The 24101-nt window shown below is 44.7% G+C and overlaps 1 protein-coding gene across 1 annotated transcript in view; it reads left to right on the top strand.

The window, feature by feature from the left end:
- The first annotated feature begins 685 nt into the window (after positions 1 to 685).
- sae1 (SUMO1 activating enzyme subunit 1) overlaps positions 686 to 24101 on the top strand; it is a 123000-nt gene continuing 99584 nt past the window's right edge. Inside the window, exons 1-3 of the mRNA XM_069907933.1 lie at positions 686 to 819; positions 6771 to 6882; positions 9214 to 9387. Of these exons, the coding sequence (XP_069764034.1) occupies positions 728 to 819; positions 6771 to 6882; positions 9214 to 9387 (378 nt within the window). The 5' untranslated portion in view covers positions 686 to 727. The remainder of the gene's footprint in view (positions 820 to 6770; positions 6883 to 9213; positions 9388 to 24101) is intronic.

Genomic DNA, 24101 nt, shown 5'->3' with positions numbered 1-24101 from the left:
AAATGTCACAAGAGGCAGTCGCAGCTTTGCCTGGAAAACAGAGCTTGCTGTCTGGAAGGCCATGTGATCTTTGCAGACAGAGAGGAGAAAACAACAGGCTTTGCTCTCAGAGAGTGAGAGAGAAGAGACGCAGACATCGGTTCCAGAGGGACAAGCTGGCAGGCTTTGGCCTGGTCAAAGGAGAGGACTGGCTGTCCAGTCTTTCCCTTGGAAGAGGAGAAACAGGAAGGGACTCTGCGATGACCTGAAACAAGAAACGCTCACTCTCTCTGAAGACCAACGAGAACCCCCCCCCCCCCCCCTCCCCGGAGCGGTGACCATTGCACCTGTTGAAGCCCCAAAGTCTGGTGACCTGTTAACTTCGGTGCACAGTACAAGAATTGCCTGCAACCAGTGAGATTGGACTGAACTTGCCCACACTTGGGCTGAGCATTAGAAGGGGGGGGGGGGGGGTCGAGAACGATAAGTTAAAGTTTGATTCTGTTTCCATGGGCAAAGATGATTAAAAGCAAGTGGTTTTGGGGTCCTCTGGTCTGGACTGAAGTTGTGGCTGGTGTTATTCTTGGGCTTTGCTTGTGGAAGGGGCTCAGTCCGAAACATCGGAGCGAACTTCCGCGTCTCGCCCCGGCCGACTTCCGCGTTTCGCCCCTGTGTGACGTCACCGCGTCGGGGCGGGGCGCCGCGATGACGCAGTCCAGCGCGCCGGTCGGGGGCAGCGAGCGTCGCCATGGTGGAGAAGGACGAAGCGGTGATCAGCGAGGAGGAGGCGGCCCAGTACGACCGCCAGATCCGCCTGTGGGGCCTGGAGGCCCAGAAACGGTGAATAGAGCAGTGGCGCCCGGGCTGGGGTTGGGCTGCGAATGGGGTCAGGGCGCCGCCGCCTTCCTTAAAGGCGCCGCCGCCTTCCTTAAAGGCGCCGCCGCCTTCCTTAAAGGCGCCGCCGCCTTCCTTAAAGGCGCCGCCGCCTTCCTTAAAGGCGCCGCCGCCTTCCTTAAAGGCGCCGCCGCCTTCCTTAAAGGCGCCGCCGCCTTCCTTAAAGGCGCCGCCGCCTTCCTTAAAGGCGCCGCCGCCTTCCTTAAAGGCGCCGCCGCCTTCCTTAAAGGCGCCGCCGCCTTCCTTAAAGGCGCCGCCGCCTTCCTTAAAGGCGCCGCCGCCTTCCTTAAAGGCGCCGCCGCCTTCCTTAAAGGCGCCGCCGCCTTCCTTAAAGGCGCCGCCGCCTTCCTTAAAGGCGCCGCCGCCTTCCTTAAAGGCGCCGCCGCCTTCCTTAAAGGCGCCGCCGCCTTCCTTAAAGGCGCCGCCGCCTTCCTTAAAGGCGCCGCCGCCTTCCTTAAAGGCGCCGCCGCCTTCCTTAAAGGCGCCGCCGCCTTCCTTAAAGGCGCCGCCGCCTTCCTTAAAGGCGCCGCCGCCTTCCTTAAAGGCGCCGCCGCCTTCCTTAAAGGCGCCGCCACCTGGGATGATGTTGGCGGCATCTTCCTCCCACTCAGAACGTGGAGTCATTGTATGTCCATGGGGCCGAGGTTGGTGTGTTTAATATACAGACAGAGCTGTACTGCAACCCAAGTGCATCACCAGTGGAATCTGTACTGCATCTCTATGCATTCCTTGCCTCCATTCATGTCCTCTTGCATTTCCTTTCACAACCATTCCCCAAATCTTTTAGAGCAATTAGGCCCTTTCAAGTGGTCTGAACACCCCACGGTAATCTTCCCCCCACCACCCTTGTGGCCAAAGACATACTCGCCTCAATGCAGCAGAAGTGCCTCCGAGGTGCCAATGCCAACCCTCCCCCTGGGAGGGATAATTGGCGGAGTGCCGCGCTCCGCCGACGCACTTGAATGTGAGCGGCTGCCGGGGGGGGTTGATAACTCAACCAGCCGACGACCCAATTCCCTGCTGCTTGACAGCTGCCCGCTGCCTGACAGCGCCCCACTGCCTGATATACCCTGCCCCATTACGACAGCCCGCCCCTCTGCCTGCCAGCCCAACCCACCCTGCTGCCTGACAGCCCACCCCACCCCGCTGCCTGATCGCCCACCCCACCCCGCTGCCTGACAGCACCCCCATCCCACTACCTGGCAAACCCTGCCCCACTGGGGAGGGGAGATCGGCGGGGGATGTTGGGCGGTGGAGGCTGTCACATTCCAGCTGGCCGCTCCTGCACTGGTGCTGCTCTCTGCGGCTCAAAATGCAGCATAGCAATGGCGGTCTTCACTACCCATAATTCCCCCACGCAGCTGGGACTGTTGTGGGAAACACAGAGCGGTTCTACCAACGTGGGGGATTATGGATATGGAAGATGGCCATTTCTACGCCACATATTTATTACAGTGGAGCTGTGGCACCAGTCGCCCCGCCACCATCAGATCCGGAGGTGCTACGAGGCACCTCTGGATATGAACAGGCAGGTGGACCAGGCGACGCTGCAGCAGCCTTTTAGGGCTGGCACCTGAAAGATGAGTCTGCAGGTTAAGATCAACTCCTGCTGCCGCCCTCAAGGTGGAGGGTCCATCTGAAAGGGCTTATTGATTGAATTTTAAAGATTTCTTGCCTGCATTCTTTATTGCCATGTAATAAAGGCAGAGCAATATCACACAGAATTTGTCTGGCGTAGGGCAGAAGACCAATTCTCCAATGGCAGAAATTGCCTGAAGTGCCTCTTACAGCCAGGGAAAGTGAAGCAAAAGAGAGACCCCAAATATCTGTGGATTCGTCTCCAGCGTTCCCGCTCTCACACAGACTCCAGTCCAAATCATCAGTAGACTGAGCTCTAGATCGGAACTTCCAACATGATCAGGAACCGTTCAGTGCTCTCGCATCCTGCTTCCGATACCTGGTAACCCTTGAGGCAGTCTCCAGCAGTCCGCAGCCTGATGTGAATCCCTCGATGCAGTCGGCAGAGGCCCACAGCCTCCGTGGGTTCCTCGCCTCGAGGTGCCCACAGCCCGCCGCCGCCTGTGAGTTCTTCAGCTTCAGAGCCCCTCACTAATCTTCTTGAGAGCCCCACAAGGTACTGGAAAATGCATTTTCTTTCACAACCAAAATCTTTTTGAGCAATTGTCTTCTAAAGATCCCTTGCCTGCATAACTGACTATTGTAAGGAAGACAGAGAGTCATCACTTTGTCCAGTGCCCCTCACAAAGCCCTCAGCAAGGGATGAACTTGTGATCCCTGGTTTACCAAACCAGTGCTCTAACCACTGAGCTATCAGAGCCTCAGAATCAGAATTTATTGTCATGAACATGTCATGAAATTTGTTGTTTTGTGGCAGCGTCACAGGGCAAAACATTTACGTGAACCACTTTACAAAATAGCTAAAAATAGTGTAAGAAAAAAAATCCAAATGAGGCATTATCTGTGGTCATTGTTCATTCAGGAATCTGATGACAGAGGGGAAGAAGCTGTCCTTGAGCCATTGAGTGTTCATCTTCACGCTCCTGTACCTCTTTCCTGATGGTAGCAGAGTGAAGAGGGCATGGTATGGATGGTGGGGGCTCTTGAGTATAGAGGCTGCTTCTTAAGACACCCCCTTTGGTCAATGTCCTCGATGGAGTGAAGACTAGTGATATCGCTGGCCGAGTTAACAACTTCCCTAGAGATTTTTCTTGTCCTGAGCATTGGTTCTTCCATAGACAGTGATGCAACCAGTCAGATTGCTCTCCACAGTACACCTGTGGAAGTTTTCAAGAGTCTTTGGTGACATGCCAAATCTCCTTATGAAGTCTAGCCACTGGAGAGCCTTCTTTGTGATTGCATTGACATGGAGGCCCCAGGACAGATCCTCAGAGATGTTGACACCCACGAATTTGAAGTTCTTGACATTCTCCACCACTGAACCCTCGATGAGGACTTCCTCCTGAAGGGTGCAATCATTTCCTTGGTTTTGATGATATTGAGTGCAAGGTTGATGGCGTGACACCTCTCAAAGAGCTGAGCCCTCCTGTATGCTTCCTTGTTCCTTTTTGTGATCCTGGCGGCAACCGTGGTGTTATTGGTAAACTTGTAGACAGCATTTGAATTGTCCCTGTCCGTACAGTCATGGATGAAGTAGAGCAGTGGGCTAATTTGATGGCAGTTTTCTTACCCACTGGACACATGCAATCGGTGCAAGAGAAGATTGCCTGCATGGTGTTCCCATATTTCATGCACACTGGTGCAACTTGAAAACCTATCGCTGCTTTTTTATTTTTGCAGAGACCAAATCCTGGAACTCCTTCCTCCAAGTACACCGTGGTTTTCAAACGTTTTCTTTCCACTCACATACCACCTTAAGTAATCCTTATGCCATAGGTGTTTTGTGATGAGTAAGGGGCCACAAGGTGGTATGTGAGTTGGGGGGGGGGGGGGAAGGTTGCGAACCACTGTTCTAGGCCAATTTGTTACTGAAATATTTTGCATGAGAAAAATTGTCATTGACCCATTTCCTTTGGAGTTATGTATCTGTGCACATATCGAGTTAATTAGGTACGATCAAAACAATGGCTTTCAGCCTTTATCTTCCCACTCACATACCATCTTAAGTAATCCCTTACTAATCACAGAGCACCGATGGCCTCTAGATTACTCCCTTGTCCACTCATCCCTTCTCTCTGATTGCCCCCTTGGTATCTACCCCTGTGACTGCAGGAAGGGCAACGCCAGTGCCCACACCTCCTCCCTCACCACCATTCGGGGCCCCAAGCAACATTTCCTTGTAGTTCACTTAACTAGTGACCATTTGTGGTCACACTTGTCACTCAAATGTCATGAACTGTGACTGCACTGCTTGAGAAGACTGAAGCGCCCAAGTCTACTGGCCACCATTACGTCAACCTTCACCAGGAGCTCTATTGAGAATGTCCTGGCCGGCTGCATCAAATTATGGTACAGTTGCTGCAGACAAAATGGATCGGAGTTCAATCAACAAGTGGCAGAGAGAATCACTGGAGTCTCCATCTACTCCCCATCAGCGTGATCTGTCGGGATTGTTGTCAGAAGGGGGCGCTCAAAATCATTAAGGATTTCTTCCATCCCGCACACAGCTTCGCTCAGCTGCTCCCGTCGGGGAAGAGATCCAGGAGGATCAGAGCCAGCACCACCAGGCTGAGGATCAGCTTCTTCCCACGGGCAGTGAGAACGCTGAACGACCAAAGGAACTGATCACACTGACCCTCCGAGACTCTCATATTCATGAAACAATATTTATTTATATGTATATATAAATACTTGTTCTGCATATGCATGGTTGGTCTGTGCATGTGCTATGTCTGGTGGTGTGTCTGTGCGTTTTTCACCGAAGACCAGAGAAAGCTGTTTCATCCGCTTGTTCTTGTGAAATCAGATGACAATAAACTTGGTCTGCAAATGCTGTGATTGTAGTAAAACACATCGAAATGCTGGAGGAACTCAAACGGTTTTTCCAGCATCCATAAAATGCAAAGATATATCGCCAACATTTTGGGCCTGAGCCCTTCTTCAAGGAATAAGCAGAATGAACCAAAAGCAGAAAATCTCAGAATTCACAGGTGTGGCTGAGGGAGGAATCTAGACTAACAAAAGGTATTAATTGGATATGATGAGGGGAGAGGTGAGAATTTATCATGTCTGTGCGAAAGAAGGGAGAAACAGAGCTGGGGAAGATGATGGGGGAAGAAGTTGGGGGGGGGGTGGAGGTTTAAATGAAAACCAGAAAAATCAACATTAATGCCATCCAGTTGGAGGTTGCCCAGTCAGAAGATGAGGTGGTGTTCCTCCAATTTGTGGGTGTCAGTGCATGAGACCATGAACAGATATGTCAGCAAGGGAATGGGACAGGGAATTGAAAAGGGTGGCCCCTGGGAGATCCACGCTATTGCAACAGACAGAGGTGAGGTGCTCAACAAAGTGACCTCCCAGTCTGTGTCCAGTCTCTCTGATCCAGAGGAGGCCACAACGAGAGCACCAGATGCAGTAGACGACCCCTGCAGATTCACAAATGAAATGTTGCTTCACTTGGAAGGACTGTTTGGGGCCCTGAATGGTGGTGAAGGTTCAAGTGTGTCCACAAATGGTCACTAGTTAAGTGAACTACAAGGAACTAATGTGTGCAGTCTAGTCCCAATAGTGTAACAAGAGGAAATGGAGCTTCTCCTGTGTTCACAGGTGTAGGTACAGAGGGGACAATTGGTGGGCAGGGAGGATTGGACAAGAGAGTCACGGAGGGACTGCGGTAGGCCGATAGGGAAGGACAGGGGAATGTGTGTCTGGTTCCTTACAGATTAGGTGCCCCACTGACCAAATGTGATGTCAAGAACAAATCTCGCCATCCAATAAAGTTTTCAAGAACATCATAATTTCCCGAATTTCTGATTGTTCACTTTCAAATTATTTTTTGTCATTTAATAAAACTCATCTTGACTACAGACTACGCCAGAGGATGCAAGATCTCAATTCCTCATTCCCGCTGGATCTGTGGGATGAAATCGGGCTGAAGCATCTTTGGAACGTGCACAGAACCCGAACCCAATGGTGGAGGTGAAAGTCGACACAGAAAACATCAATTGGGAGTAATTAGGCAGTACAGGCCTGTGGGTTAGGCCTGTTACCGAACTGAATATCTAAATTAAAAAAAAAAGATTTATAAGAAAAATTATTAAATTTATGAATGGTGCTTGGCCTGCAGGGCTTTCCTAGCATATTCTGCTTTTATTTCCGATTTTCAGCATCTGCGTTTGGCTTGCTGCCTGCTTATTTTGTTTCTGTGGTGTTTAAGCATTGTGGCTGTTAGTAACGAATGAAAGGTCAATATTTCACAGGCTTCGTGGCTCCCGTGTGCTGCTGGTGGGGATGAAGGGGCTTGGAGCTGAAGTGGCCAAAAATCTTATTCTGGCAGGCGTCAAAGCACTGACTCTACTCGACCATCAGCAGGTATTCCAGTGAAGTTTGTCACATTAATGTTTGGTACTCCTGCAACAACTGGCATCTGTGCAAGGCATGTTAAAAGACAAAATGATGCAAAGGCTCATTAGGATAAATGGCCAAAAGCTCGATTAAAGACGTAGGTTTTAAGGTTTGTTATAAGATGAAGAATAATTCCTCGTCTTCGTTCCTAAAAGGGGATGCATTAGAGGTCAGATCATTGATGGGAAGAGAAAAGGAGGGGCGAAGCTTTGTTGGATTCAGAAATAAAATTAATATACATAATTGAATTATAGAATGATGCAATGCAGAAAGCAGTTATCTGGCCCACTGATCCTGAGTTTTGACCCTTTGTACTCTGGCCATTTTTAACCTTTCATAATATATACTCCGGACTGTGTCCACGACAAAACTACACTATGAACAGCAGTACGAACCAGCTGGTGGTTGGGTATAAAAATGGTCCCAGAAAACGGGGACATGGGAGCATGTGCACTTGTTGGTAGTCCCTGCAAACAGGGACACGGAGTCCAAAAGGTTTAAAAAAAAATGCTGTAAGTCTGCTGATGTGATTCATTAAATGGAAGTCCTTCAGATGTTACAACCTGACAAAAAACAAAATGCTAAAAGTACTCAGTAGGTTAAACAGCATCAGTAGGGGTGAGAAAGAATTGATTTGGATTCAGGACCTTCGGTAGAACTATTTCTTTCCATACTGATGCTGACCAACCTGATGAGTATTTCCTGAATTTATGTGTTTCAGGGTTCCAACATCTGCAGCCCCTGTTATAATCTGTTAGCTTGGTACATGCTTTATCAGGTGTCATCCCTTGTTTCATTCTTTGGCTTGGCTTCGCGGACGAAGATTTATGGAGGGGGTAAAAAGTCCACGTCAGCTGCAGGCTCGTTTGTGGCTGACAAGTCCGATGCGGGACAGGCAGACACGATTGCAGCGGTTGCAAGGGAAAATTGGTTGGTTGGTTTGGGTTGGGTGTTGGGTTTTTCCTCCTTTGCCTTTTGTCAGTGAGGTGGGCTCTGCGGTCTTCTTCAAAGGAGGTTGCTGCCCGCCGAACTGTGAGGCGCCAAGATGCACGGTTGGAGGCGAGATCAGCCCACTGGCAGTGGTCAATGTGGCAGGCACCAAGAGATTTCTTTAGGCAGTCCTTGTACCTTTTCTTTGGTGCACCTCTGTCTCGGTGGCCAGTGGAGAGCTCGCCATATAACACGATCTTGGGAAGGCGATGGTCCTCCATTCTGGAGACGTGACCCATCCAGCGCAGCTGGATCTTCAGCAGCGAGGACTCGATGCTCGAGATGGCCCTTGTTTCATAGCAGTGAGTGAACTAACACTTGCTCTTTCATAAGAACCAGGGTCGGCGCCAGATTGAGTGTTAGAGGAGGCATTAGGGTAACCGGGTAGGGCACAGTCCGACAGCCGTCAACTCGCTCAGTGTGGGGGGGGGGGTGTTGCTGGCGGTGGCCTACCTGCTGAGTGGACGTAAGCTTCCTCCGTCCCTCTGACATAGCAGCCGAAAGCCCTGCTTTTATTGTGCGGAGCCAGTTAACGCTTGAGGCATGCTAGTGACACGGGCGGGGATGGGTCTGATGGCGAGGGATGGCCGTGAGCATAGTCCCACCTCCCCCACCCACTTTGGCGCCGACCTGGGAAAGTTTGGAATATGAAACATTCAGACATGTGAAGTACTCTCACCGTTAGCAGCACGAGGGAGTCAACTATTCATTAGCTGTGATTCATGGCAGTAGTTAAACAGCATCAAAACACTGCATGATCGGCATGTGCTACCAAACATGCTCATAAGGAAAACAAAACCTGGAGCAGGCCATTCAACTCCGATCTGCACAACTGTTTATTAGAGCTTCATCGTGTTTTTTATAATTTAGAGATACAGCACAGCAACAAGCCCTTTCGGCCCATGTGCACGTGCCAACCAAATACAGCCATGTGACCCAATTAGCCCATTCACTCCGCTGCAGTAAAAGTCGTAAAATCCAAACTGCGTGAGGATTGGGTCGGTCCAGACTTTTGGATTTTCCGGATTCAGGCAAAACATTTTGTTAACCCGAAAAAGCAAGCATGTGGAACAGTCACAGATCAGTTGAGATCTGAATGGTGAAACAGAGCTGATGGGCTGTATGGTCTCTCTGTTCCATTGTAAACTGAGGATTCCTTACAGATTAGGTGCCCCACTGACCAAATGTGATGTCAAGAACAAATCTAGCCATCCAATAAAGTTTTCAAGAACGTCATAATTTCCCGAATTTCTGATTGTTCACTTTCAAATTATTTTTGTCATTTAATAAAACTCATCTTGACTACAGACTACGCCAGAGGATGCAAGATCTCAATTCCTCATTCCCGCTGGTTCGGTGGGAAGAAATCGGGCTGAAGCGTCTTTGGAACGTGCACAGAACCTGAACCCAATGGTGGAGGTGAAAGTCGACACAGAAAACATCAAAGTCAAGCCTCAGGAATTCCTTGCCCAGTATGATGCAGTGAGTATCCTTTGATATTCTGTGTGTAGAGGGTCATTTTATCTTCCTTTGGCCTGGGCCAGTTTAGTTCTACCTTGCCTGAAACTTGCAGTGTCCAAAAACAAAACTAATCTGTGTCCTGACTGCTCCCATCATGGGACAGTTTGAGGAAAAAGCATTAAAATATTTCTCCTTGTAGTGGGGGTTGGGTGGGGGAAGGGGTGGGAGGGCGGGGCTTCACGTTCGAATTGTCCCTGTAATGCCGGCCAACCACGAGTCCAGGGGGCCTGCGCTGAGATGCCACTGGACCCCCTGCATCTCGGGAACGAAACCCACAGGCTGAGAAACACAGCGGGATCGTCATGACGTCACTTCCTGTTTTGGAATGGTTAAACCAGAAGTGACTTAAAAATGGTCTAAAAATGAGATTAAAACAGTTCTTTGCTGATTACAATGCGAGACAGTGTTTTCCTTTGCAGTTCTGCCTTAAAAGGCACCACACTCCCCTTCACCCCCCCACCCATCAATCTTTATTGACCATGGAAAGGGATTCCATGGTCTGTATATTCGTGTTTCTTGTCAAATCAATTTTTCTTTCTCTGAACCTTCACAGTGATGGTCTGCATAGAGACAAGCTAGATTCTATCTTGATAGTACAAGTTGTACCTCTCTTATCGGCGCTCTGTGGTCTGGTAACTCCCATGGTCCGGCATGGGAGTTAGCAGAATCTGCCGCTGTTAGTACAAACTCCTTACAGACAGTGTAGGACTTGAACCACAGTCCTGATCCCTGGTGCTGTAAAGGTTGAATCTGCCGCTCTTGGTACAAACTCCTTACAGAAAGCGTGGGACTCAAACCGAGGTTCAGATCATTGGTGCTGTAAAGGCATTCCGCTAACTGTGCTGGCCCACAATATTATTTCCTGTTTTAAGTTTTGTTCTGCCTTTGATTTGTTTACATAGTGGGTTCCCTTAGGGGTCAATTTCTGTTTTCTGGTAGTTTCTGTGGTCTGGCAATGGCCAGGTCACAACAGAAAAATATTCATTTTAATACAATTCACAACAGAAAAATATTCATTTTAATACAATTCACAACAGAAAAATATTCATTTTAATACAATTCACTCATCCTATTAACGTTATTGGTAAGTCTTTCCATCTTCTCAAATCTTCTTCCTACTTTTATAATAATGGCAAATAATTAAACAAATTATTAATATTTTTATTCCCAAATATTTAATTGCATCATTTTGCCATTTAAATTTTGTCAATCTTTTACACTGAGAATAATCCATATCCACCATAGGCATCACCTCACTTTTGTCAATATTGACTTTATTAACCTGATGCTAATCCATATTTTAATCTCTCGTTCAACTTACTTGACGATATTTCTGGTCTCATTAAATATACTCTTTACTTCATCTGCAAATAAACTAATTTTATGATTTTTATTACCTACTTCAAAACCTTTAATCTCTTTATCAGTTCTAATTATTTCTTCTAATGGCCTAATTGCTAATGCAAATAATAAAGGTGATAATGGATAACCTTGTCTAGAAGACCTTTCTAACAAAAAGGGTTTTGACATTTGTTTATTTGTAATCACTTTTGCTTTTGGCTGATCATATCCAATTTATAAAAGTATTTAGAATTCCAAAAGCATTGTGTTTCAAATAAAAAGTCCCATTTCAATCTATCTGCGTCTTTGTTTTTTTAAAATTTACAGCACAGAAAAAGCCAATTCCAGCCATTTAAACCTGTGCTGACCAATTCTTCTTTCTTTGGCTTGGCTTCGCGGACGAAGATTTATGGAGGGGGTAAATGTCCACGTCAGCTGCAGGCTCGTTTGTGGCTGACAAGTTCGATGCGGGACAGGCAGACACGGTTGCAGGGGAAAATTGGTTGGTTGGGGTTGGGTGTTGGGTTTTTCCTCCTTTGCCTTTTGTTAGTGAGGTGGGCTCTGCGGTCTTCTTCAAAGGAGGTTGCTGCCCGCCAAACTGTGAGGCGCCAAGATGCACGGTTTGAGGCGATATCAGCCCACTGGCGGTGGTCAATGTGGCAGGCACCAAGAGATTTCTTTAGGCAGTCCTTGTACCTTTTCTTTGGTGCACCTCTGTCACGGTGGCCAGTGGAGAGCTCGCCATATAACACGATCTTGGGAAGGCGATGGTCCTCCATTCTGGAGACGTGACCCACCCAGCGCAGCTGGATCTTCAGCAGCGTGGACTCAATTACACCCAAATTAACCTACAAACCACATGTTTTGGAGGGTGGGAGGGACCTGGGGAAACCCATGCAGACGTTGGGAGAAAGTACAAACTCCTTATCGATCTGATCAGGCCCAGGAGATTTGTTTCTGTTCATATGCGTTTGGACTTTCAGTCCCTCTTCATTCACGATACTGAATATTCTCAAGAATAGACCTCAAGTTCCTCAAACCTCGTGTCTTTCTCCACAGTAAAAGCAGAGAGGTACTTGTTGAGGACCTTGCCCATCCCCTGTGGCTCCATGTGGAGTTGACCACATTGATTCTATGGGTACCCATTTTTTTCACTGGTTATCCTTTTTTTTTTCTCTTTTTCCCTTTATGTACTCAGTGAACTGCAGAAAATTAAATTTTTTCAAGATATTCAAGCAAAGATGCTAGGATTTCAGTGACCTGATAGTGAAAACTCACTAACAATCCTGTAACAATCCTGTAACAATCCTTTCTTGTGCCTTCAGCCATCTTGGATCAAAGGATTGAAAATTATGATGGACACTTTGACCCTACTACTTTAATAAATGCTACTGTAACTCCTCTTTTCTGACCTTCTCTTCAATTACATTTCATTATTTTTGGTGTCTGAACATTTGTTGATCTGTGTATTGAATAAAATATGATTGGAATTCCTCCACTGAACTATATTTAAATTTTAGACATTCAGCACCGGGCCCTTTCGGCCGACGAGCCCTTGCTGCCCAATTACACCCAATTGACCTACACTCCCGCTATATTTTTGAACAGTGGTAGCAAACTGAAAGACACAGAGTAAACCCACACAGACACAGGGAGAATGTACAAGCTCCTTACAGAGCACGGGATTCAAACCCCGGTCCCGATAGGAAAAGTATTGCGCAAACCACTACACTAATTTTCGCCCGTCTCATTTGAACTTCTAAACCCTCTCTCTTTTTCTCTCATTCCTTTCTCTTCCTCACCATTGTTCCCTCTCATATCTTGCTCTTTCTTCTTCCTCTGTCTCTCTTTGTCCCTCTTCTCAACCTAATCCCCTGCAATTCTTCCCTTCAATTAAGAACTTGCATCTTTGTCCAAAATTTTGTCCAATATTTTATTTAATAATCACTAATGTTATTGGCTCTGGGGTGGTTAAACTGAATATTTCAGGGTCATTCAATAACTGTAAAGATGGGTTGGAATCGGGCAGATTTTTATTATCCATCAAGATTAGGTGAATGATTGCATGAAAGTTTGATTTCTTAAATTTTTGTGGCTCTTTTTCTTTTACTCACTGATGCGAAGTGAATCTAGGTAGGATGAGTTGGGGTTTAAATGTAAACTAATACTTCTGGGATAAGACTCCAATGTAATTTCTACTTGACCTTATTGTGTTGAGAGTATTTTGAGCTCTCTCAGATTGGGTGGAATGATTTGAAACAAAGAATTGTTTTGTGTAAAACTTGTCTTGCAGGCATTGATATTAGTTGAATATGTGGTGTTGGAATATGGACAATTCCAGCATTGAAGTTAGTAAATTCAGCTGGTGTATCGATTTAACTGAGTTTCTTCTTCAATCAACTTGTTGATAGAGGGCTCATGTTCAACCAGTAGGTATTTCATTGAAACATTTAAATTGTTGAAAAGCACGGACAGAATAGATGTAGAAAGATTGTTTCCCATGATGGGAGAGTCCAGGACTCTCTTCAGGGCACAACTTTCAGGATTGAAGGGCATAGAAAGGTTGTTTCCCATGATGGGAGAGTCCAGGACTCTCTTCAGGGCACAACTTTCAGGATTGAAGGGCATCTATTTAGAACAGAGATCCAGAGGGCGGAGGAATTTTTTTCAGCCAGAGGGATGTGAATCTGTGGAATTTGTTGGCACAGGCAGTTGTGGAGGCCAAGGTGTATTTGAGACAGTGATTGATCGGTTCTTGATTAGTCAGGGCATCAAAGGTTATGGGGAGAAGGCTAGGCAGCGGGGCTGAGTGGAAAAATGAATCAGCTCACGATTAAATAGTGGGGTAGACTTGATGGACTGAATAGACCATTTCTACTCCTATGTTTTATGGTATCTCAACCATGATCTAGTGACACAAGGTGGCAGGAGTAGTCTATTACATTAACCTCATGTAACACTGTCCTTCAGACATGACGAAACCAGAAGGAGATTGTACATGCTGGTGTGTCATAGTTATTTCTGTGTGATTAACTGCACAGAGGTAAGACCCAAATAAAATTTAAATTCATATTGGATTTTATTGGAGGTTGTTAATAAGTTGGTTAAAGGGCACACATGCGCAGATTACATTAAAGGCTGTTGTTTATTGACTTCAGCTCCGTGTTTAACACATTTCTGAGAGGCTGGTGGACAAACTGTCCTTGCTGGGCTTCAACACCCCTCTCTGCAAATGGATTCTGGACTTGCTTACGGAGTCTGTCCAAGTGGACAGCAAATCCTCAAGCTCGCTGCTGTTCACGCTCTTGACTCATGATGGCACTGCTCGATTCATTTTTAACAGACTCGTCAAATTTGCGGATGTTGGCCTCATCAGCAACAATGATGAGTTGGCTGACAGAGGGGAGATTGAAAGGCTCATAAAATGGAGCGAGAATGACAATCCGAGTCTCAACTTGGACAAGACAAAAGATTTGTGGATTTCTGGAGGTCGACGGTTGACCATTCTCCACTACACAGCAATGGTTCTCTCGTGGACAGCACAAAGTTCCTTGGCGTACCTATAAAGGATGACCTGTTCTGGACTCACGACCTCTCATTAGTCAGGAAGGTGCAGCAGTGCCTGCACTTGTTAGCTGCGAAACAGCAGACCGAAAGTCTGTACAGGATCATGTAATCAGCCGAGAGGATCACTGGGGTCTCTCTTTCTGGAGGTGTGGTCAAGAAATTAAACTCTTTCCATCCAATGCACAGTATCTCTGTAATCCATTAGATCAAGAAGGCAGTGCAGGATAATCAAAATCAGGGCCGCCAGCCTGTGAGATTGATGAACTGTATTCTGTAACCATCATTCCAAGTGTTTACAGTATATAAACTTATTTTTGTGTCTCTATGTGATCACTATGTACTGTGTATTTTATGTGTGCAACATGATCTGGAGAGATGCTGTTTTTGTCAGGTTATATAGGTACAATCAGATGATAATGATAAATCTAATTACTGTTCAGCTGAACTGTGGTTAGATTTGCCCGAGTCAAGAAATAGTCATAAATGGAATTCCAGTTTGCACTACAAAATGATTGAGTAATGCAGCAAATGATTATTCCATTTGTGATTTCAGTATCAAGTCTGGGGTATTAAGTGCTAGGAATAGTTCACTTCTATTAGTTAGTGATGGTACAATAGTTGTACTTTTTGTGTCAAGTAGAAAATTCTGCTTTTCCCTACCCTACCTACAAAACCCAGAACCCTAACTTGAGGTTCTGTGCTTTTTCACATTTCTGAAGCCTGGCTATGGTGTCGATACCTTCTAATGCAACTTGTTTTCTACCATAACTTTGTTGCATGTTCTACAATATTGGCACTCTTCCCATTGCGTGGTTTTTTTCAAAAGATTTCCTACCATTGTGTAAACACTGCAGCCATAGGAACAAATTGGCTTATCCCAGAAGTGATCAGAGATTGTTATATGAGAAAGACTTCTAAAAACGTTAACCCCTGGAGCACTGTTTATTTTTAGATGCCCCTCTTGTGCCTTTCAGACACTACTTTTTTGTTGTGTTAGATGATCAACTTGACATCTATTGTTGGGTACCAATTCAAGGAGAAAAATCAAAGTCTAAGTTGTTCAAATTCCCCTTTGCTCTTCAGGAGGGACCAAAGTATTTATGAAAAAAAGTTTTTGAGAGCTAGAAAGTGGAGAGCAAAAGGATGACACTTTGCGACTAATTCACTGACCTCTTCCCATGTTGTAACTATTTGGTGTTTTGCAGGTTGGACTTGGAAACTAGATGTACTTAGAACTAGGTGGGCAATCTGAGCTATGGGTACACTGGACAACAAAATTTGCTTCTTGAAAAATAGTTGGGGATTACGATAGAAACTTCAATCTGAACACAAAGATCATTTCAGATTTGCTGTGTCATGTCGGAAGTTGGAGAAACTTTAAATGAACTTTGATTGAATTTAGCCTGTTTAATCGCATAATGATCCTGACTCATTGCATTAGTTCAACTGACCTAAAATGTTTTCCCGCTGATTTTCATTTGTACTCACCACCTGATATCTCTTGTGTCCAACAATAGTCGGCCAGCATTGATAGATTCCATTTTGCCTTTCTTTGGTGGCAATGTCCCGGTGAAACCTTTCACCATGTTCATCACTGACTGCACCAAGATTAACAGGGAAGAGGTCCAAGGGCAAATGCGAAAATGAATTTAATGACATGTGGAATTTCATGGTTCAACTTACTATATTACAGAAAATCACAAAAATAGGTTTTAATAAAAAAAATGAAGGTCATGTCATAAAAATCTTATTTATTCAGACACAGGCTGTAGGTGTCATTGTCAAGCCCCAAGGTTTAGCGTGCATCCCTAATCACCTACAACTGCTCGATCAGTTCAAGAGTTAACCAGGTTATAGTTAATACAGGCCGACCATATCTTCCACGTGCGCAATGGTCTGTACTGATAATGTATGGGACAGGAAAATTTTAAGGGAATTTTCTTGAAGAGCTACCCAAAATCCATAAAATATTCCCAAAAGAGTTCAGGAAGCAAAATTTTCATTATCCTCTGTAGTGTTAGGTAAAACATCATGAGATGGGAATGTGCAGGGCTGTAACAAGATGTGAATGCATCCTTGTACTTACAAGATAAGAGAGACATTGATGGATTGAGAGGCAGGAAGCTAGCAGGGAAAGGATAGCAACAGTTTTAGTCATTGGACAAGTAATGATATGATGATGTTCTAAGCACATATCCAAGGGTATAAAAAATCACCATTTTGCTGATAACGGCAGAATGCATTCTCCGACTAACATGGTTAGTCGCAAGTGTTACAATCCGGTAATAAAGAACAAAGAACCCTGATTTCGACTCAGCCTGGTGTTTGTCTCACTCATTCATGAACAAAGCAGACCTAACAGTAGCCAATAGTCTGAATTGGAAACACTTTTTTCTTCATGATACATCACACGGCAACAGCACACCTCAAGGTGATGCTAGACAATTCATGGGCATGAACTTATGGCAGTGGGTAGTCCATAGGTTTATTATAGGTGGGCCACTTTAAGTAAAGGAGTATATAAGCAGGCCTGTGGGTGAAGAAAGGCTGAGAACCACTGGTTCTTGAAGGTTTTTTGTAATGTTCAGTGAAACCCCTGATATCCAGAATTCAAGCATCTGGCAAATAAAAAAATCAAGGAAAATAAATAGGTAAAAAAACGTGCGTTTAAAATCAGTGTATCTCACCATTAACTTGTCAATCCACGCAATCTCAAGCTTATACACTTATCTAGCATCTATCAGTCCCCATTGGTGCCAGGTAACCGGGGGGGGTTTCACTGAACAGAAAAAAAACACAATAAATTATTACTTTTAAGATTAATTTAAAACTGATTCAAGGTTATGATAAACATTAAATATATGCAGCTTTTACCAGATCACAGTTTCTAATAATGGGAAGGAACTAATCCTAAAGTATCATATTGAACTGTGAATCTTGTTTGTTTATCCAAAGGGCCAACAAAGGGTGAAGCTGGGTGTTCTGTGTGTTTTTGCTGTGGTGGCTGTGGCTCTTTCCATTGCCATTCTTATTTTTTTTTAAAATGGTTAGCTTGGGTGTAATGCTTGTTCAGATCAATTTAATTACATTCATAATCCAAACAAAAATGAAACAACATTTTGTAAATAAGGGTAGGTTTCTTGGGAATAAAATTGTTATGATTAAAATGTGAAACCGAAGTCACACTAAAGCTTGTAAAATGTTGCACAGTCTGAAGCTTTTAGTGTAATAACCAGTGGCGCAACTGTTTACTCTTTTGTCGTTGTTTATCAGTGCTCTGTTCTAATTAACTACATGGATGAATCTTTTGCTCAAATTGCGTGACTCGAGGTTGTATTATTTTTTAAAAAATAGCCTCAAGCAGTTTGAACACTGTAATCTTATGCTTGAGTTGAGTGTTTAAAAACTGCACAGTTTCACTCTTGGGGTTTGACATCTGAACACCTTGATACGAATAATGTTTGTATTTGCTCACACACATAAACTATAATAATGCTCTTGTGGGTTTTTTTCTTTTTCTTGGTAATGTAATACCTTTCTCTTCATGGACTCAGAATTAGAGTGTGATATAATGTTCCCCGGCCAAAAGTGGTAAAATTAACCCGGATTTCTGATCAAGAAAGTTTTGCTTTTCCGTAGTGCCTTGTACCTCCTTTTATTGGCTCTCTAGCGCTTACTAGGTGCAATGAAACCCCCGTTATCTGGAATTGAAGCAATCAGCAAAAAAATTTAGGAAAATGGCTTGCCTCACTCTTCGTTTGCCACCCAATCTCAAGCAACCGGAAAATACACTTATCCAGCATCTACCAATCCCCATAGGTGCCAGATACCAGGGGTTTTACTGTATTTGGAATATAGTTAATGTTATAATGTTGTTATGGAAACAGCATTGAGTTAGAGATGATATTGATTTAGGAAAACGGGCCGAATTCCCTTGAAAATAGCATTCTTTGGGGTGTTTAGGTGCTCGTGGAACTGGCAGGACCACCAAGGTTTTACCCAACCGATAGATCTCTAACAATGAGATGCAGACGCTCTATTATACTAAAGTGGCAGATGAGATTTTGCTTGTGAAATCTCTGGTAACTGATTGTAGTCGTTGGGATTGCATTGGCTGTGATGACTTCTGAAGTTGAATAACCCATCCTAGATATTCATGAAGATCAGCTGATTGAATGAGATTCACTCAATAAATTCCAACGGAAGACCAAGATATTCAGTTTCAACTTTATTGTCATCTGATTGTACATATAAACCTGACAAAACAGCAGATCTCTAGGTCATCTTTAGTGCATAGAAGCATGCAAACAGCATATATACTGTACATAGCGATGTAAATTAAATATTGTGACGTGCTCCCATTTTTCAGTTCATTTCCATATGTGTGTGACTGCCAGGAGAACAGATTGAACAAAAGCCTGCAGGTTTCAGAAAATGACTGTGAACTGACAGCAGGCTTTGAAGTATGTTCCTAAATGGATACATTTGTAGAGTGTGGAGAGAAGCTCTGAAAATCCCGGGTGCAGAGACTATGTGACCAGCATATTGAAGAAACAGTGCACAGTTTTGCTCAGGGGCTATTTTAAGGAGACAGTGCAGGAGCCAACAGCTCTCTGAAGAAGAAATACTGTGCTGGATTGGCCTCATATGTGGTTATAGTCAATCTGTTAGTTACAGAGGACAAAAGACCACTCTGTGGCCAAAAAGAATGAAGGTCACTTTTGTTCAACTGACCCACGAAAAGGGTTCTAGTTGCAGAACAAATACTGTGTTTGGGTGATGACTAGTTCGGCTGACCCACGAAAAGGGTTCTGGAAGCTTTGTGAGCATCACTTGCTTCGTATCCCCTACGCCAAAGAAGAGGGTTGGCTTGGTTTGCACTCGTCCAAAAAGAATATTTTGTTGGAAGCACCTCAACAAGGGTTTCTGACACTCCCAGTTAATTTAAATCCTGTATGTTGCATCCATCTAAGGCCTGGTGTCTGATCCATCGAAAGCCTCTGTGTCGCATTTAACTAAGGCCTGCGTGTCTTACCCATCTAAAGCCTGTGTGTCGCATCAATTTCAAGCCTACCTGTCATCGCTGAATTTCTGGAAATGAGCTTTGAACTTCTGAGAATTGGGCCTTGAGCAGTGGTGGCTTGGGGTACTCCACACACAAACCAGTATATTTGCACGTAGTTGGAGGTTGTTAGATAAGTGTAGATAAATTTATTTTAGTTTAGGTAAGTGAAAATAAATTAGATGGTGTTATATCATTGTTAGTTAATAATTAAAAATATTATTTTAAAAATAACACCATCTGGGCTCATTTCTATTGCTGCACCCTGGTACATAATTTCTTTTTTCTTTGGCTTGGCTTCGCAGACGAAGATTTATGGAGGGGTAAGTGTCCACGTCAGCTACAGGCTCGTTTGTGGCTGACAAGTCCGATGCGGGACAGGCAGACATGGTTGCAGCGGTTGCAGGGGAAAATTGGTGGGTTGGGGTTGGGTGTTGGGTTTTTCCTCCTTTGCCTTTTGTCAGTGAGGTGGGCTCTGCGGTCTTCTTCAAAGGAGGTTGCTGCCCGCCGAACTGTGAGGTGCCAAGATGCACGGTTTGAGGCGAGATCAGCCCACTGGCGGTGGTCAATGTGGCAGGCACCAAGAGATTTCTTTAGGCAGTCCTTGTACCTCTTCTTTGGTGCACCTCTGTCACGGTGGCCAGTGGAGAGCTCGCCATATAACACGATCTTGGGAAGGCGATGGTCCTCCATTCTGGAGATGTGACTTACCCAGCGCAGTTGGATCTTCAGCAGCGTGGATTCGATGCTGTCGGCCTCTGCCATCTCGAGTACTTCAAAATAATTTACGAGTTTCTATGGTACAGAGGATATGCAGAAAGTAGAATGCAGTACTTTATTATTTAAAAGAATTGAGTGACCTCGACACTTTATAGTACCTCGGGTTTATTGCCGTAACAAGTCACTTGCCTAAAAGTAAAGTGATAAATAATTTAGAGGAATAAGTGGACTGTGTGAATAGGAGGCTTTCACTTTTTGGCTGCAATAACAGCCAATTGGCAATATTGCCTTTGGCTTTTTACTGAAGAGCGAGGAGAGAAATCTTACCCATTGCAGCTTGGCAAATCTAGAATCAGGGTCCAAGGACACCTGACATCAAATTTGAGATGCACAAGAGATGAATGCTAACTACATTCTTTGACTTGCATTGGTTTTGCCACAGTTGTATAATAGTCCATTCACACCTGACTTTTAGAAGTTCAGTATTGCAATATCTTTGTTTTTATGGACTGATTGGAGGATTTCACCTTTTTCAATTTACAGTAAATGCTCCACTATGATAACCCTTCATTATTTAGTGTAACTGGCAAGGTATAAATCTCAGTTTCTGTTAGCCTCGTAATGCAATTCGATTTTCTGCACCACTCATCCCCATTGACTTAAATAATAATCAGACATTTAAATCAGGTTGAGAGACTACAGCCTTGGTTCTTTTCTCCAGTCTGGAGGATCTCAGCAGGGTCTCAACCCAAAACGTCGACTTTATTTTCCTCCTGAAATTAAAATTTAGGCGTACAGCACGGTAATAGGGCCTTCTGGCCTTCTGACCCACAAGCCCTTGCCACCCAATTGACCTTGTATGTTTTGAACAGTGGGGGGAAACCAAAGCTCTGGAGGAAACCCATGCAGACATGGGGAGAATGCACAAACTCCTTACAGACAATGTGGGGTCCAAACCCCGGTCGCTGGTGCTATGACAGAGTTGCCCTTGGTGCACCTCCTTGGTTTTGCTAACGTTGAGTGCAAGGTTGTATGGAGTATCGAATAGGTCATTCAAACATCATGATTGCACCGGCTCTTTTGACACCAACCAATCGAGCCAACGTGACTTGCACTGTTTCCCGCATCCATGCAATCCTTCTCTATATTATAGAAAGATGCTGCTTGACCCGCTGAGTTCTTCCAGCAATTTGTTCTTTCCTCCAGGTTCTAGCATCTGCAGTCTCTTGTGTTGGACATGGTTATTGCTTGCATTTTGTGATTGTTATTTACCACTTGTCAACCTTGCCCAAATCTCACTGCATTCAGATAAATGGCTGTTGGTCTTCTTCGCCTGTGCCTGTTCTGGGTTTTTAGTTGACCTCTGTTAATTGGCCCCACTTGCCCATTCCCCAAAGTTCTGCCATGACTCCTCTATTGTGTATCTGATGCGGATCCAGTTATCGGATACCTCTTTCTCCCTCCTCTTCCCTCTGTTCCCGCTCCTCACCTGCACGATCCAATTAAGCCTAGTTGTGTTTCAATTTTTGGATGTATTATTTCTCCAGCTAAATCTGTGATTTCTTCTTCTATGGCATTCAGCACTTGGCTCTGTCCCTGGTACTGGAACCAAGTAAAAGGAGGTTGTTGTTGAGTAATGTTTGATGGTATGAGTGATAATAGCTTCTGCTGTTACTTTGTTGATGACTGGCAGGAGACTAATGGAGCAGCAATTGCCTGCATTTTTATGGGTGATTGACTTACCTGAATGTTATATGTTCTTGTACAATTTTGTGAATTGCAGGCAAAATGGCATTGCTGCCCTAGAATATCTGGAAGGATAGGCAGTCCTTTAGTCCCTTTACATTTCCATGAACCCAATCCAAGAGTCTCCATTCGTCCATGTACTGGGTACTACTTCAAGTGGCCAATTTACCTTCCAACCTGCGCCTCTTTGGATGTGCGAGGAACATCCAGTGGAAACCCAGCAGTCAAACGAGGTACATGCCAACTCCACACTTGCAGTTGCCAGCAACTCTCCTGCAGAAAGCTCCGGTAAATTGGCCCAAAACAAAATCGTTCTTTCACAAAACAAAGAAGTCTTTCTATAATATAGAGAAGGATTGCATGGATGCGGGAAACAGTGCAAGTCACATTGGCTCGATTGGTTGGTGTCAAAAGAGCCGGTGCAATTCGATACTCCATTCAACCTTGAACTCATTGTTAGCAAAACCAAGGAGGTGCACCAAGGGCAGCGTGGTTAGCACACCAACGACCGGGGTTTGGATCCCTCGTTGAGCTTTGGTTTCCCCCCCCCACTGTTCAAAACATACAAGAGTCAATTGGGCGGCAAGGGCTTGTGGGCCAGAAGGGGCCCTGTTACTGTGCTGTACATCTAAATTTTAATTTCAAGAGGAAATCAGGAGAACACGACCCAGTCCTCAACAAGGGGCCAGCAGTGGAGAGGGTCAAAAACTTCAAATTACTGGGTGTCAACAGTCCTGGAACCTCCATGTTGATGCAATCATGAAGAAGACTTGCCAGAGGATATACTTTGTAAGGAGTTTGAGGAGATTCGATACGTCACCAAAGATTCCCGAAAGCTTCTACAGGTGTATCGTGGAGACCATTCTGTCTGGGTGTATCAGTCTCTGGTACGGAGGTAACAACACTCAAGACAATAAATAAACTCTAGTGGATTGTTAACTCAGCTTTGGACATCACCAGTCTTCACTCCATTGAGGCAGTGTCTTAAGAAAGCTGCCTCTATGCTCAAGCAAACCCACAAGCCACATGCGACCCTTTGACATATAATGTGTGGCTTGTGGAAGTACATTGGCTGATAGGAATTGTACTAGTCGGGGCTTCACAATGGTAGGTTTAGTGGGCTGGCTTGCGATCGCGTGATCGTGGCCCTCAAACATCTGAAGTTTATCGTATGTGGCTCTTATGTCAAGCAAGTTTGGCCACCCCTGACCTAGGCCATGCCCTCTTCACTCTGCTACCTTTGGGGGAGCACTTAGTGGTGCAAGGACAGGTTCTTCCCCTCTGTCATCAGAGTCGAACAATGAACCACAGACACTGCCTCACCTTGTTTTTTTCTTTTCCTTGCACTATTTTATTTATTTCAATTCATTTTATTTTAAAATGTGGTTTGCACTGTGATTCTGCATATTCATGACATTAAATTCTGATTCACATTTCTAATCACTAGCAGAATGTACTGTAATATTAATATCTTGTCTGTGGAGATATTGGTTGAAAGCAAAGTTTCCAGAATTTAAAATGACATCTTCTTTTGAGTCTTTATTGTTGTGACATTTCAACATGAATCTGCCCAGACTCTCTGTGAAAGGAGTTTAAATGCGGTGAGTCTGAGCTCTATCACCACTGCACACTTGCAAAATCCAGAGCAGACTAATCTCTTGACTTCTGGGTTTATAAATGTGGGATAGTTTCCCATAACAGCATGCTCCATCTGTTTCCTCAAAAGTCTAGAATGTGTTCACTACTCTCGACAAGTTGCAGACTTCAGATGTTATTTCCCCTCCCCCACCTGTCTAAGTATTTGACTTGAAAATAAAATACCATTAGGAACCAAATGCATAAAAATTCTGAGTTCCAAAATAAAAAATGTGCACAGGTATTTACAAAGCAACTTTCTCACTATTTTAATTTTCCTCGAGTTCCTTTGATATAAATCTCTGGCTAAATGCAGGAAGAAAACAAAGTTGGGAAAGAATAAGTGGTTGAACAAAAATCAGGAAAATGTAGCATTAAAAAAATTAGCTCAAAAATTAGTTGTTTCCCATGGCTGAGGGTCGAGGATAAGGGGGCACCTTTAGGAAACAAAGAGAGCTGCGGAGGAGAATTTCTGCAACCAGAGAGCGGTGAACCTCTGGAATCAGCCGCCATGGGTGAGTGTGGAGGCCAGGTTGTTGGGTGTATTTAAGGCGTGGATTGTTAGGTATCGAAATAGTTGGGGTATCAAATGTTATGGGAAGAA

The sequence above is a fragment of the Narcine bancroftii genome, chromosome 13 (genome assembly GCF_036971445.1).
Source record: "Narcine bancroftii isolate sNarBan1 chromosome 13, sNarBan1.hap1, whole genome shotgun sequence".
Classification (NCBI taxonomy): domain Eukaryota; kingdom Metazoa; phylum Chordata; class Chondrichthyes; order Torpediniformes; family Narcinidae; genus Narcine; species Narcine bancroftii.
Note: the sequence above shows the minus strand (reverse complement) of the source record. Positions and strands in the feature narration are given on the sequence as shown.